This window comes from Sorex fumeus, unplaced genomic scaffold (assembly GCF_029834395.1).
Source record: "Sorex fumeus unplaced genomic scaffold, SorFum_2.1 ptg000029l, whole genome shotgun sequence".
Lineage (NCBI taxonomy): Eukaryota > Metazoa > Chordata > Mammalia > Eulipotyphla > Soricidae > Sorex > Sorex fumeus.
In genome coordinates this window covers 8,367,752-8,380,347 of record NW_026606086.1, presented here as the reverse complement: position 1 = coordinate 8,380,347, position 12,596 = coordinate 8,367,752, and the positions used below count along the sequence as shown (strand labels likewise).

The window sequence follows — 12,596 nt, the reverse complement described above, 5'->3', positions numbered from 1 at the left end:
GGCTATATCATGTGGTGCTGGGGATCAAACCCGGGCCTCTTGCCTGCAGAGCATTGAGACTGTTGCACAACCTCTCTGATCCCAGGAGAAATGACCTACTCACCAAATATGCTTCTTTGATTTATATGTATTATTCCTCGGACACTGTGATTTATAAATTTGTTGACGACAGGTTTTCAGACACAATGGCCTCAACTCAGCCCCTTCATGAGTTACTGCATCCTTTCCCCGGTGGCTCTGGGCTTCTTCCTCCCCTCTCCGACCCACCCCAAACTGAATTCTTGAAGGACGTATTTTGAAGTTTAAGAGTGTAGTGGCTTGATCCCGTGTGTCTGAATGGCTTAGATGTACAGATACCTTATGTCTGCACCCCTTGCCCATTACCCCAGACCTCCTGAGTCCCTGCATTCCTTCCTTGGCATTTGTTTCTATAATCTAGAACCCACCTTTGATACCTTCCATTCCCTAGATATTATTCTATACACCACAGATTATTGAGGTCATTTGTAATTGTCCTTGTTCTTCTAAATTCACATGGGATCCTCTGGTTCCATCCAAGTTGTAGTAAATTGCATGATTTCATCACCCTTGTGTCTGCAGAGTATCCCACTGGGTACGTATGCCACACCTTCATTATCCACTCTTCTGTCATTGGACATACCTGAGTTATTTCCATAGCCTTGCTATTGGACTAAGTGCTATCATGTACATAGGTGTGCTTTTCTTTTTTTTTTGGGGGCGGGGGACGCAACACCCAGCTATGCTCAGGGCTTATTCCTGGCTCTACACTCAGGGATTATTCCTGATGAGGCTCTGGGGACCATATGCAGAATCATGAACCTAATTTGGTCAGCTGCATGCAAGTAAGAACCTTATCCACTATACTCTCTCTTTTCCGTTTTTTTTTTTTTTTTGAGGGGGGAAGGGGTCATATCTGGTGGTGCTCAGAGCTTACTTACTCTTACTCTGCACTCAGGAAACACTCCTGGCAGGCTCTAGGGACCATATCAGATCAGTGTAAGGCAAAAGCCCTATCAACTGTACTCTCTCTGGTCCTGATTTTTCTACTTTCTACATTAGCACATATGGTCCAGGAACAGCCTCCCCGTCCGCCAAACTAAAAAACACTCCAGGACCGGAGAGAGAGAGGCTGAGTGACTGCCTTGTACGCAGGATGGCTGGCCCCCTGACACCGTCTGTGGTTCCCTAAGCACTACTAGGGACATCTCCCAAGCACAGAGTCAAAAGTAGACCCTGAGCACCACCAGTTGTAGAAAAAAAAAAAAAAAGAAAAAAGACCAAAAACTCCGAATCTCCATCCAGTCTCAAAAGGCACAACACTTGGACCTCAGGGCTGTGGCTGATACTTCACACACTCACCTCCACTAATGTAACTGCTTCCATTAGCAAGTTTTCTCCCAGTTTTCTACTTCAGGGCTCTTCTTACTACTGGCACAAGGACAACACTCTCTCCATACTACCATCCTTTAAACCTTACAAACAAGGTGACCCAAGTGACAGTACAGGGCTTAAGGCACTTGGCCAAGACCAGAAATCCCTGCCACCTCAGATGGTCCCAAGCAATAGGAATGATCCCTGAGCACAGAGCCAGGATGAGCACTGTCAGGTGTGGCTCCCTAAACAGATGAAACAGCTCAGTGGTAAAGCACCTAAGAGGCTTGAGTTCATGGAGTTAAACCTCTGGTACCGCCCCTATAAGCCACGTGTGATTCCAGCCATTAGGTCCCGTCAGGCACACCACAATAAAGGGCACCCAACACTGGAATGTGTAAGCGCTGCCCCCAGGGTGCAAGTCCATTCATGGAGAAAAAAAGCATAGAATTCTTTCTAAGGCTCTTGCTTTGTATTCCACCAAGCCAGTTTGGATCCTGGCACTGCATATGGTCCCCCCAGCACCACCAGGTGTGATTCCTGAGCACAGCCAGAAATAGCCTCCGAGTAACATAGGTATGACCCCATCCACCCGCCCCCCCAAAAAAAAACCCCAGAAGAAACAAAAACATCATCCTGGTCTGCTTTAATTCTTTTCACATTTAGGTAAACTGTTGTTGCCTATAGCAGTTCTGTATGTTCCCTAGTATCAGAAACTATAAAACCACTGAAATCTAAAGAGGAAACATTAAGAATCCAAGCATCAAGGGGCCAAGAATCCGGGTATGAGGTTGTCATGTACGTAACAGAGAAGTCAAGACTGCTGGTATGAGGTTGTCACCTATTTCACCCACCCAGAGGCAAGCTCAAGAAGCCTAAGGCGTCCACCACAACGAAAGCCTCGCTGTGAGGACAAGCCCATTATGGTCCAATAGTCAAGTTTCAAACTGCAACTTGAACAAAGGCCAGGCCGGGTTGCTGCCGCCAGGGAAACTTGAGTGTCTTCTTCCATGGGATTCCCATACAGTCAGGCCAGTACTGGGACCATGGCGGCTTCAAGCAGGGATGGCTGGAGGTTAATACTGGAAGCTGCGTTTCGTCTGGATATCATCAAGAATCTGCTGGAGTTCCTCATCTTCAAACCGGCCCTCGAGGCTACAGGAAGAAACACAAAGAGTCTGAGTAACTGGCAAGGCCCCTGCTCCATTGCCTGCTCACCATCTCAGGGTCCTGAAACATGGACAGCTTGATTTGGAAACGATTTCTTTCTGCGTTTCATTCGAAATACATTATAAAGTACATCAGATGTAGAAAAGGTATAAAAAGATAACCTTAGGCCTTATCTCTACATATTTCTTTAATAACTAGAAACAAACCGATGGTTCATTTTAAATTTTTGTTCGGTTTCAGACATGTGATGTTCTATTACTGACTCCACCACCAGTGTCCCAGGTTCCCTCTCTGGCCCCTGCAATCCCAAATTCATCTTTTTTTTTTTTTTTTTAAATTTCTGACAGATTGTTGTCAAGTTTCTGTGATCACAGCAATAAATACTGGAATAAATGTTTTCTTGTAAATTTGCAAGTTGACTTTAGGACATGTACCCAGGAATGGATACACTTGTTTTTTTGGGCCACAGCTGGCTGTGCTCAGGGCTTACTCTTAAATATGAATTTCTGCACTATAGGATATATCATACTTAACTCTATTAAATGTGGTCAAGACAATCTTTATTAGACTGTTCTCTAAAGTGACTGTATGAGGGGGGCAGGAATCCAGTCCAGTATAAAGCTCATTCCATACTTCTGGCCCAGGGCTCAAACCTTAGGGTGTACTCTCTCTCTCTCTCTCTCTCTCCTTATCCCCACAGTTCTGTTATAAAATCATGCAAAGGAGAATGCGAGCTTCAGAGACAACACAGCAAGTAAGCTGCTTGTCCTGCACATGCCTGACCCAGGTTCTATCCCAGGCATCCAGTATGGTCCCCCAGGCATCACCAGGAATTGATCCCCGAATGCAAAGTGAGCCTGTAATACTGCTGGGTATGCCCCCCCCCCCAAAAAAAAACACAGCACAACAACAACAAAAAGAATAAAGGTGGCCAAAAGATACCTCAAGATCTGGAGTGCAAGAAGAGCCTGGAATTTGAGTCTAGCACTGCTGTATGTGGCTTCAATTTTTTTTTTAAAACTGCATTTTGAGCTAGGGAATGTGGCTCAGTTTGGAAGGAAGGAGGACAGGGAGGGAATAAAGCGACTGGGACTAATTTACATCAAATTTTAGTTGCTCCACACTTCTGCTAACAATTATGCAATAAGACCCCCATCTTCAGAGGCTGGAGTGATAGTACAGCAGGGTGGACACTTGCCTTCCAGGCAGCCAACCAGGGTCTTCAATCCGCAAGACCCCATATGGTCCCCCAAGCATCTCCAGGAGTAAGCCCTTAGCACAGCTCCTTGCAGCCAAAAAACAGAAAGCAAAACAAAAACCACCATCCTTGTATTTTGTCCCTCTAGTCCCAGCCCCCTCATATTCTGTTTTTAATAAAGTTACACCTTCAGCTTTGGTGATTATTAAAATCTTAAATGCACGCACCTTTAAAGTTACTCTTACTTGTTAAGAATTGGCCCAATGCACGTGAACTCCCCAAACTGTTACTAACCTTGGGATCAGAGCCTTGGACTCCTCTGCGGTCTCGGGGCAAAGGTTGGCCAGACACGCCAGCTCAAATTTATGTAGTTTTTTCTGTAGTAATAAACTGAATGTAGGGAAAGAAAAAAAAAAACTTAAATGATGAATAGCAGGGTCGGAGATAATACAGCAGGTAAGATGTTTGCCTTGCATGTGGCTGGCCCAGGTTTGATCCCTGGCATCTCATGGTCCTAGGAGCATTACCGAGTGTAACCCAGAAACCAAAATAAAATATGACGATGAATACAAAATGCAGTGAGCTATTCAAACAAGGAAGAGAAAAAGTAAAGCACTTATAAAATGACATTATGAAAATGTCACAAGAGGAGCCAGAGAGAGTAATGAGTAAGAACTAAGGTATTTGCTTTGTGTTTTGCCAACCCTGGTTTGATCCCTGGCATTATTGAAAGTATTGCTATCAAGTAATATTGATACTACAACACGATGTTTTGATAAATTTCAAGTAAATAATAAGCTCATCATCATCTTCCTTCCTACCTCCTCCACCTCCACTCCACTGGGGATTGGGGGACCATATGGGACGCCGGGGATTAACCCTGAGTCAGCTGCATGCAAGCAACCTATCTGCTGTACTACTGCTCCAGCCACCCCCCCATCTTTTTATTTTATTTTTTATTTTATTTATTTATTTTTTGCTTTTTGGGTCACACCCGGCAATGCACAGGGGTCACTCCTGGCTCTGCACTCAGAAATTATCCCTGGCAGTGCTCAGGGGACCATATGGCACGCTGGGAACCGAACCTAGGTCGGCCGATTGCAAGGCAAACGCCCTACCTGCTGTGCTATCACTACAGCCCCCCTCCCCCCGAATCTTTTTAAATAAAACAATTTCAAATGCAAGGGATGTCTCAAAGTGTTGGAGCACATGCTTTACTCCAAACGGGAGCCCTAATCCCATTGCTCCAGCCCCAGAAGAAACAAAATTTAAGAAACTGCCTTGGTCTTGAAGTTGCCCAAAGACATGAGGACCACATCCCTTTGAGATGCCAAACCCGAGCTCTTTGGAGATGGGGAAACTGAGGAACCATTCACAAAAGGTGGAATACTTCAGAAAATAAAAGCTACAGGAGAATCTAAAGGTCATTCTAGAGCCATAAAAGGATCATTAAGAGTGCAAGGCTTAGGTGCTAGAGTGATAGCACAGCGGGTAGGGTGTTTGCCTTGCACATAGCGGACCTGGCTTCGATTCCCAGCATCCCATATGATCCCCTGAGCACCATCAGGAGTAATTCCTGAGTGCATGAACCAGGAGAAACCCCTATGCATCGCCGGGTGTGACCCAGAAAAAGAAAAAGAAAAAAAAAAGAGTGCAAGGCTTAGAAGGCAGCTGGAATAGAGAAGGGATCACTAAGTCAATGATGTGGATTGTTCGGGATGGGAGATGTGTACTGAAAGTAGATAAAGGACCAAACCTGATAGTCTCTCAGTATCTATATTGCAAACCATAATGCATAAAAGCAGAGAGAGAGTATGGGGGAAACTGTCTGCCATGGAGGCAGGGGGAGGGGTGGGATGAGTTGAGGGATACTAGGGACATTGGTAGTGAAAAACGTGCACCAGTGGAGGGATGGGTGTTCGATCATTGTATGACTGAAACTCAAACATGAAAGCTTTGGCTTTGCAACTGTATCTCATGGTGATTCAATAAAAAACCAACCAACCAACCAACCCAGCATGGTACTGGAACAACAACAAAGAGTTCAAGGCTTTCTTATGACAACATCCGGATTAACCTTTTTTCCTTAGGGGAGGAGGGGGGCAGGGAGGTTTTTTTTCGGGCAACACCTAATGGTCCTCTGGGCTTACTTCTCTCGCTGCACTCGGGTCACTCCTGGCCAGCGTGAGGGAATATATATAGTGCCAGGGATAGAATCTGGGTCAACAGCGTGCAAGGCAAACACCCTGTCTGCTGTTGTTTCATTCTGGCCCAGTAAATATCTTTCAACAAAAGCTATTCTGCTTCACATATACAACAATAAATAAAATCCCTTTCTCTTATGGGTGTGGGACTCACCTCCGAACACTGGCAATGGTCTCTCTGTTTTTGAAGCGACTAAAGCGGGCCGTGTAGTTCAGTGTCTTCATGAAGACCTCGGACAGCTCCTGCTCATCCTCGGCGCTCTCGTTCTGCTGCTTCCGATGCTCCAAAAGCATGTGCACTTCGGAATTCAGGAGAGTCTCGGCTGTTTCAAATTCTATTTGGGAGCACAAGTGTGAGTTGAAAATAGTCCTTGGAACATCACATTGCAAAGGTTTACTCTGCCTTTGAAAGTAGTGGCAAGTGTCTGTCACTGTAGAAATTGAGGCCCCGCAACCTACGATTTTACTTGCATTTATACTTGTGTAGCAGAAGACACAACAGAGTTGATGAGATAACTCAAAAGCAGCTCGAGTCACGCTACTCAAATTCAGGCCAAGTCATGCTACTCGAGAAAAGCACCAGCATCACCATAATTAGGCCAGTTACTGATTACAGTATTTCCTTGGAGAGCCCCCTGGCAAGCTACCAAGAGTATTCTGCCCACATGGCAGAGCCTGGCAAGCTCCCCGTGGCATATTCGATGTGCCCAAAACAGTAACCATAACGGGCCTCATTCCACTGACCCTGAAAGAGCCCCAATATGCCATTGGGCTACACTAGCATGCGACAATGGAGATGTTACTGGCGCCCACTGGAGCAAATCGATGTGATACTGATTATAAAACTAAGCAGTATTTCCTTCCATCCTCTTCATAATCTATTTCTAGTCTAATACTATACTCTGAATTTCAATTATTACTTGTTCTGAAGGGATAAGTGTTTGGAAATACATAATGATAACACGCCTCAAATTCTAGTTCTGTACCTGTAGAAAGCTGCTTGTCATTCTTTTGCCCTTCTCCTTATAAGGCATTTGTGATGGGGTTGGAAGGTCCTACCCTCCAGATTTCTGTATAATGGAGTCTGTGAACTAATCGCAATTCAAATATTTGCCACCACATAAATATTTTAAAACTGGGCTGGGGAGACAGTACAAAGGAGTCAAAGGCATTTGCTTTGCATGCCGCCAATTCCATCCCTGCCACCAAATGGTCCCCCCAAATACTACTGGGTCTGACCCCCAAAACAATAAAACAAAAACAAAATAATCCTCTTGACCATAACAAACGCACTCCCAAGTTCATTGTAGCACTATTAACAACAGCCCAAATCTACGACAATGGAGATGTTACTGTGCCTAAGAACAGATGAGTGAATAAAGCAACTACAGTACAAGGGCTGGAGTGATAGCACAGCAGGTATGGAGACTGCCTTGCACACAGCTGACCTGGGTTTGATCCCTGCCATCCTGCGTGGCCTCCTGAGCACAGCCAGTAGTAATTTATGAGTGCAGTATTGGAAGGAACCCCTGAGCATCGCTGGGTGTGACCCCCCCTTTTTTTTTAAAGAAAAGAAAGAAAGAAAACGCAAGTATGGTACATCTCCACAATGGAAAACTAGTAAGATATAAGAAAAGATGGAATCATGCAATTTGCTACTGCATGGGATCTGTAGAGTATACTGCTCAGGGAAGTTCGTAAGAAGGAGAGGGACAGACGGAGAATGACCTCTCTCATATGTGGGATATAAGGAAACAAAGTAGGGATATAATGAATGCTTGCAGGCAACAGAAAGAACTGGTCTTCAGCAGGAAGCACACCTGGGTGGGGAGGACAGAATGGGTAGGACTCTGGAACGAGAGTGCAGAAGCGGACGTTGGTGGATGCTGGAATGATTTATGTAAGAAACCCTACTCCGTGACAATAAAACAAAACCCAAGAAGTACTGCATTGCAGACGAACTTCCCTCAAGCCCAAAGTCCCTTCACCTGCTGCCATCTGACTGCCTTAAAGCAACAGCCGGGCTCTTTGTCCCAACTTTGGTCCTGAAAGACTTAAACAGAGACCATAAGCAATTTTAAGGGGGAACTTGGCAGAGAAAAAAAAAAAGGAATGGGGGAGTTTGGGTCACACCCAGCACTGCTCAGGGACAGACTGAGGTCGGCATATGCAAAGCAAGAATATTACCTCCTCTACCACTGTTCCACCCCCTTCCCACCTCACACCCTGCTTATGTGATTTTTTTTTCGGGCTACACCCAGCAGTGCTCAGGGCTTACTCCTGATGGGGTTTCGGGAACCCTGTGGGCTGAAGGGGATTGAACCTGGGTGAACTGCACACAAGGCAAGCACTCTACCCACTGTACTATCTTTCTAGTCCCGACATACATAATTTCTAACAACTGAAGGCTGCATCCCCAGAGGAGCCTGCTCTGAGCCCTTGAAAAGAGCCTTGTTCCTTTTTTATTTTTATTTTTGTTTTTGGGTCACACCCAGCGAAGCACAGGAGTTACTCCTGGCTCATGCACTCAGGAATTACTCCTGGCGGTGCTCGGGGGTGGGGTGGGGTGGGGTGGGGGAACCATATGGGATGCTAGGAATTGAACCCGGGTCAGCCGCGTGCAAGGCAAATGCCCTACCCGCTGTGCTATCGCTCCAGCCCGAGCCTAGTTCCTTTTAAAACTAGAAGCCACAGGCCAAGAAGGTAAGGAAAGGGCAGTGAGCATGTTTTATTCAGGAGGCCTAGATTCCATCCCTGGTGCTTCATGGTCTCCACACCCACCAGAATAACATCCAAGCACCAAGCTGGAAGCACTCATCATCAGCTGTAGGCCCAAACACCAAAGCACGAGAGATGGCCTTGCACTCTCTTGGTTCTGCAGATGAGTGAAGCCTCTGGTTGGGACAAGCTCAGAGATGGAGCCCCCAGTGAGCAATGGTTATGAGAGGTACCCCCTTTGTTTATAAGGTGCCAAGGATCAAATCCAGGGCCCCAAACGTGCAATGCAAATGCTTTACCACTGAGCCTAGCCTGAAACTCCCCTTTCGATCAGATTCCAAGTTCTTCCAATGCTCTCAGGAGTGATGCTGGAGTGGGTTTCCAAGAAGCGATCCTCAGTGAGGGCCAGCTGTCCACCTGCAGCAGGCAGTCATTTCTCTTACACATTTTGTTTTTAAGGGGGTTCAGGACCACAGCGAGCAGTGGTTGGGCTTACTCCTGGGCTCTCAGGCACCATACAGGAGGCTGTGATCAAACCTGGGTCAGTCACCTGCAATTCAAATGCCCTGCCCGCTGCACTATCTCTTACCTTTTTAATGTGAAATGTAAATATTTCAGTGGCATAAGACATAACCTAAGCCTGTTTCCACATTCTAGAATTTTCTCAATTCTGTTCTATGAATAGTTGCTACAATTTTTATTCTTGCAAGGAGTCACTTTGGGGATGATCTTCATTTGCCATCTTGGTGATGTCACAAAATATGATTTTGTTTTGTTTTGCTGGTGGGTCCAAGATCAAAGCCAGGTCAACGTGCATGAGGTATGTGCTATACCACCGTGTCCATTCTGGACCCAATTAAATATTACATTTTTTGGGGGGAGGTCACACCCAGTGATGCTTGGGGGTTATTCCTAGCAGTGCTAAGGGGACCATTAGGGTGCCAGAGCTAGAACCTGGATCAGCTACATGCAAGGCAAGTGCCCTAACTGCTCTACTACTGTTCTTGCCCATAAACTATTCTATTAAAATATTTAAATTTTATAAATATTTGGTGGAGGGGCACCATACCTGGCAATGCTCAGGGCTCACTCCTGAAGGAACTCAGGGAATCCTATGTGGTGCAGGGGTGGGGGGGGGGGGGGCACAGGCAAGCTCCTTAAGCCCAGTGTTATCATTCCAGCAGACGAAGGGCATCTCCACATGCAGAGTCACAGGATCAACTCTAGGCGCCACTTGGTCTCCCAAGCACTGCCAGGAGTAACCCCTGACCAAGGCACCGGGATTACCCCTGAGCCCTCCCAGGTGTGACCCTCAAACAAACAAAAAAGCAAATTCACAGAAGAACAAGTACAGGACAGGATACTATCCACCCTGTTCGGCAAATGGACGACGTATGTGCCAGCCAACTCACAATATGATGAGAAAGTTTCAATAAACCATGTTACAGCAATCTAATAAGGAGACAGACACCAACTGCACGTTGTCCACAACAATACGTTTTAGAGGCCAGGCTGTATTAAATATGAACTAGACATCTAAAATGTAAAATGATATATTGCTTTTGTTTTGTGGCCCCACCTGGCAATGCTCTGAACTTGCTCGGCACTCAGGAACTCTATCTGGCAGGGTTTGGGGGAGACCATATGAGATGCCAGGGATCAAACCAGAGTCAGCCACATGCAAAGCAAGTGCCCTGCCACTGTACTATTATTGCTCCAGCCCATAAACAATAAAGAATCTAGAAGAAAATAAAGAAAAACTGTTTCACGAACATTGGCATGCAATATATTGTAAACAAGATTCAGAGAACACTAAGAGAAATGATTGATAAATTGGGCTTCATTAAAATTCAGAAATTATTTTCATCAAGATAGCATTCACATAGTGAAAAAATATGCTAGAGTTGGAAGGGGTATCGCTACAATCATTTTTACAAATCATTATGTACCAGTCTGGCAAGCTCCCCATGACGAATTCGATATGCCAGACACAGTAACAACAAAGTCTCCAATGGAGACGTTACTGGGCCCGCTCGAGCAAATCGACCAACAACGGGAGGGCCTTTACCTTTTTTATTATGTACCAGATTGCCCAAAGGACTAAGGAAGCATATGAAAAACCGTCAAATCACTGGGTCATAAAAATGCATTTTTTTTTCTTTCTGGGTCACACCTGTCGATACCCACGGGGGCATATGGGATGCTGGGAATCCAACCTGGGTCAGCTGCGTGCAAGGCAAACACCCTACTCGCTGTGCTATCGCTCCACCCCCCAAAAATGCATTTAAAAACAAAATTTAAGGGGCTGGAGCGATAGCACAGCGGGGAGGGCATTTGCCTTGCACGCGGCCGACCCGGGTTCGATTCCCAGCATCCCATATGGTCCCCCAAGCACCGCCAGGAGAGCCGGGCCAGCGACGGAGAGTATCCCGCCCGCACTGCAGAGCCTGGCAAGCTTCCCGTGGCGTATCCGAAATGCCAAACACAGTAACAACAAGTCTCACAATGGAGACGTTACTGGGCCTGCTCGAGCAAATCGATGAACAACGGGAGGTCAGTGCGACAGGGCGACAGACAGTGCTCCTAGCATGTGCCACCCGGGCGAGTCTTCCCACCACAGGCGGTGCCCGGCCCAACCATCCATCCCCTGGTCCTGGCTCCTGCCTAGCCCTTCGGGTTTGGGGGTCGCACCCGCGGCCCTCAGGCTGCTCCCGTTCCTGCAGCCCGGCACGCTCCTGGCGGGGCTCGAGGCCCACAGGGACCGGGGCCGGGTGTCCCTGACTCCCGCCGCAGCTCGGCCCGCGCCGGCCCCGCACGGCCGGGGACGCCCCCCACGCCGGCACGCTCCGCACACCGACGCGCGTCCCCCGTGCCAGGAAGCCCGCGGGGCAGCACCGCGACGGAGGCGGGAGGGGCGGGCTTCGGACGCCGGCCCGCTACCTCGGCGCCCCGCGGACTGGGCCCCGGGCCCGCCGCCCTCCCGGCTGCCTGTCGACTGCGGGGCACGCGGACGGCCCCAGGGCCCACCTTTGGGAAAGATGAGCTGGGAAGCGTCCTCCTCGACGTCGGCCGCCCGCGGGTCACAGCCGCCAGCCGCCATCGCAGCGCAGCCCACCGGAAAGCCGCCGGGCCAGAACGGAAGCGGTGGCGCAAAGCCGCGGGGAGGGCGGGGCCTCTTCGGGGGCGTGGACGGAAGGGGCGGGCTCTCCCAAGAGGCGTAGGCGGAAGGGGCGGGCCCTCGTGCGAGCTAGGGCGGGGCCTCGTGGCGGGCGCGGAGCCGGATCGCGGAGCCCAGTGACGAGGCCGGAAGTGCTTGCTGCTCTCCCGGAAGGACCGAGAGGTTGATCTTGAGCTCGCCTTCCTCGCCTGTTCTGTCGCTTAGAATGTGGGCGGGCGGGCGGGCGTTTTTTCACTTAGGGGGGCCACACCTGACGCTCCTGGCCCTGCACCAAGGAATTCCCCGTAGCAGCGCTCTGGGGACCACACCGGGTGCCGGGGATCGAACCTGGGTTGGCGCGTGCAAGAGAAGGACCCTAGCCCCGCTCTGCTGTCTACTCAGACCCAAGTTTTAAGAAAGGGTGGGTGCTCAGGGATTGTTACTCCTCCTGTCGATGCTTGGGGGGGGGATACCACGTACTTGCAAGAGTCTGAGGGTGCGAAGCATGTATCTTACCCTCTTTAACTCGCCTGACTATATATATATATATAAATGTATATATATGTATATATGTATGTGTATATATATATATACATATATATATTGCTCCTGGCTCAAGGATCACTCCTGTCACTGTGCAGAGAAACATATGTGGTGCCTGGTATGGAAAACGGGACAACCATATGCAAGAACATTTTAAGTATCAGTTTTACAAAATGAAGTCTATATTCATTTTCAGGAGAAACTTGTCTGGTCT

The 12,596-nt window shown here is 48.0% G+C and overlaps 1 protein-coding gene across 1 annotated transcript; it reads right to left on the bottom strand.

Annotated features, from left to right (window-relative positions):
- Positions 1-2,021: 2,021 nt before the first annotated feature.
- On the bottom strand, positions 2,022-11,818 carry POLR2D (RNA polymerase II subunit D). Its single transcript, XM_056115642.1, has 4 exons — positions 11,710-11,818; positions 6,119-6,299; positions 4,055-4,150; positions 2,022-2,547 (listed from the first exon to the last, which is right to left on the bottom strand). The coding sequence occupies exons 1-4, from the start codon at positions 11,780-11,782 to the stop codon at positions 2,469-2,471; spliced, it is 429 nt and encodes a 142-aa protein (XP_055971617.1). The 5' UTR covers positions 11,783-11,818; the 3' UTR covers positions 2,022-2,468.
- Between the last annotated feature and the right edge of the window lie 778 nt (positions 11,819-12,596).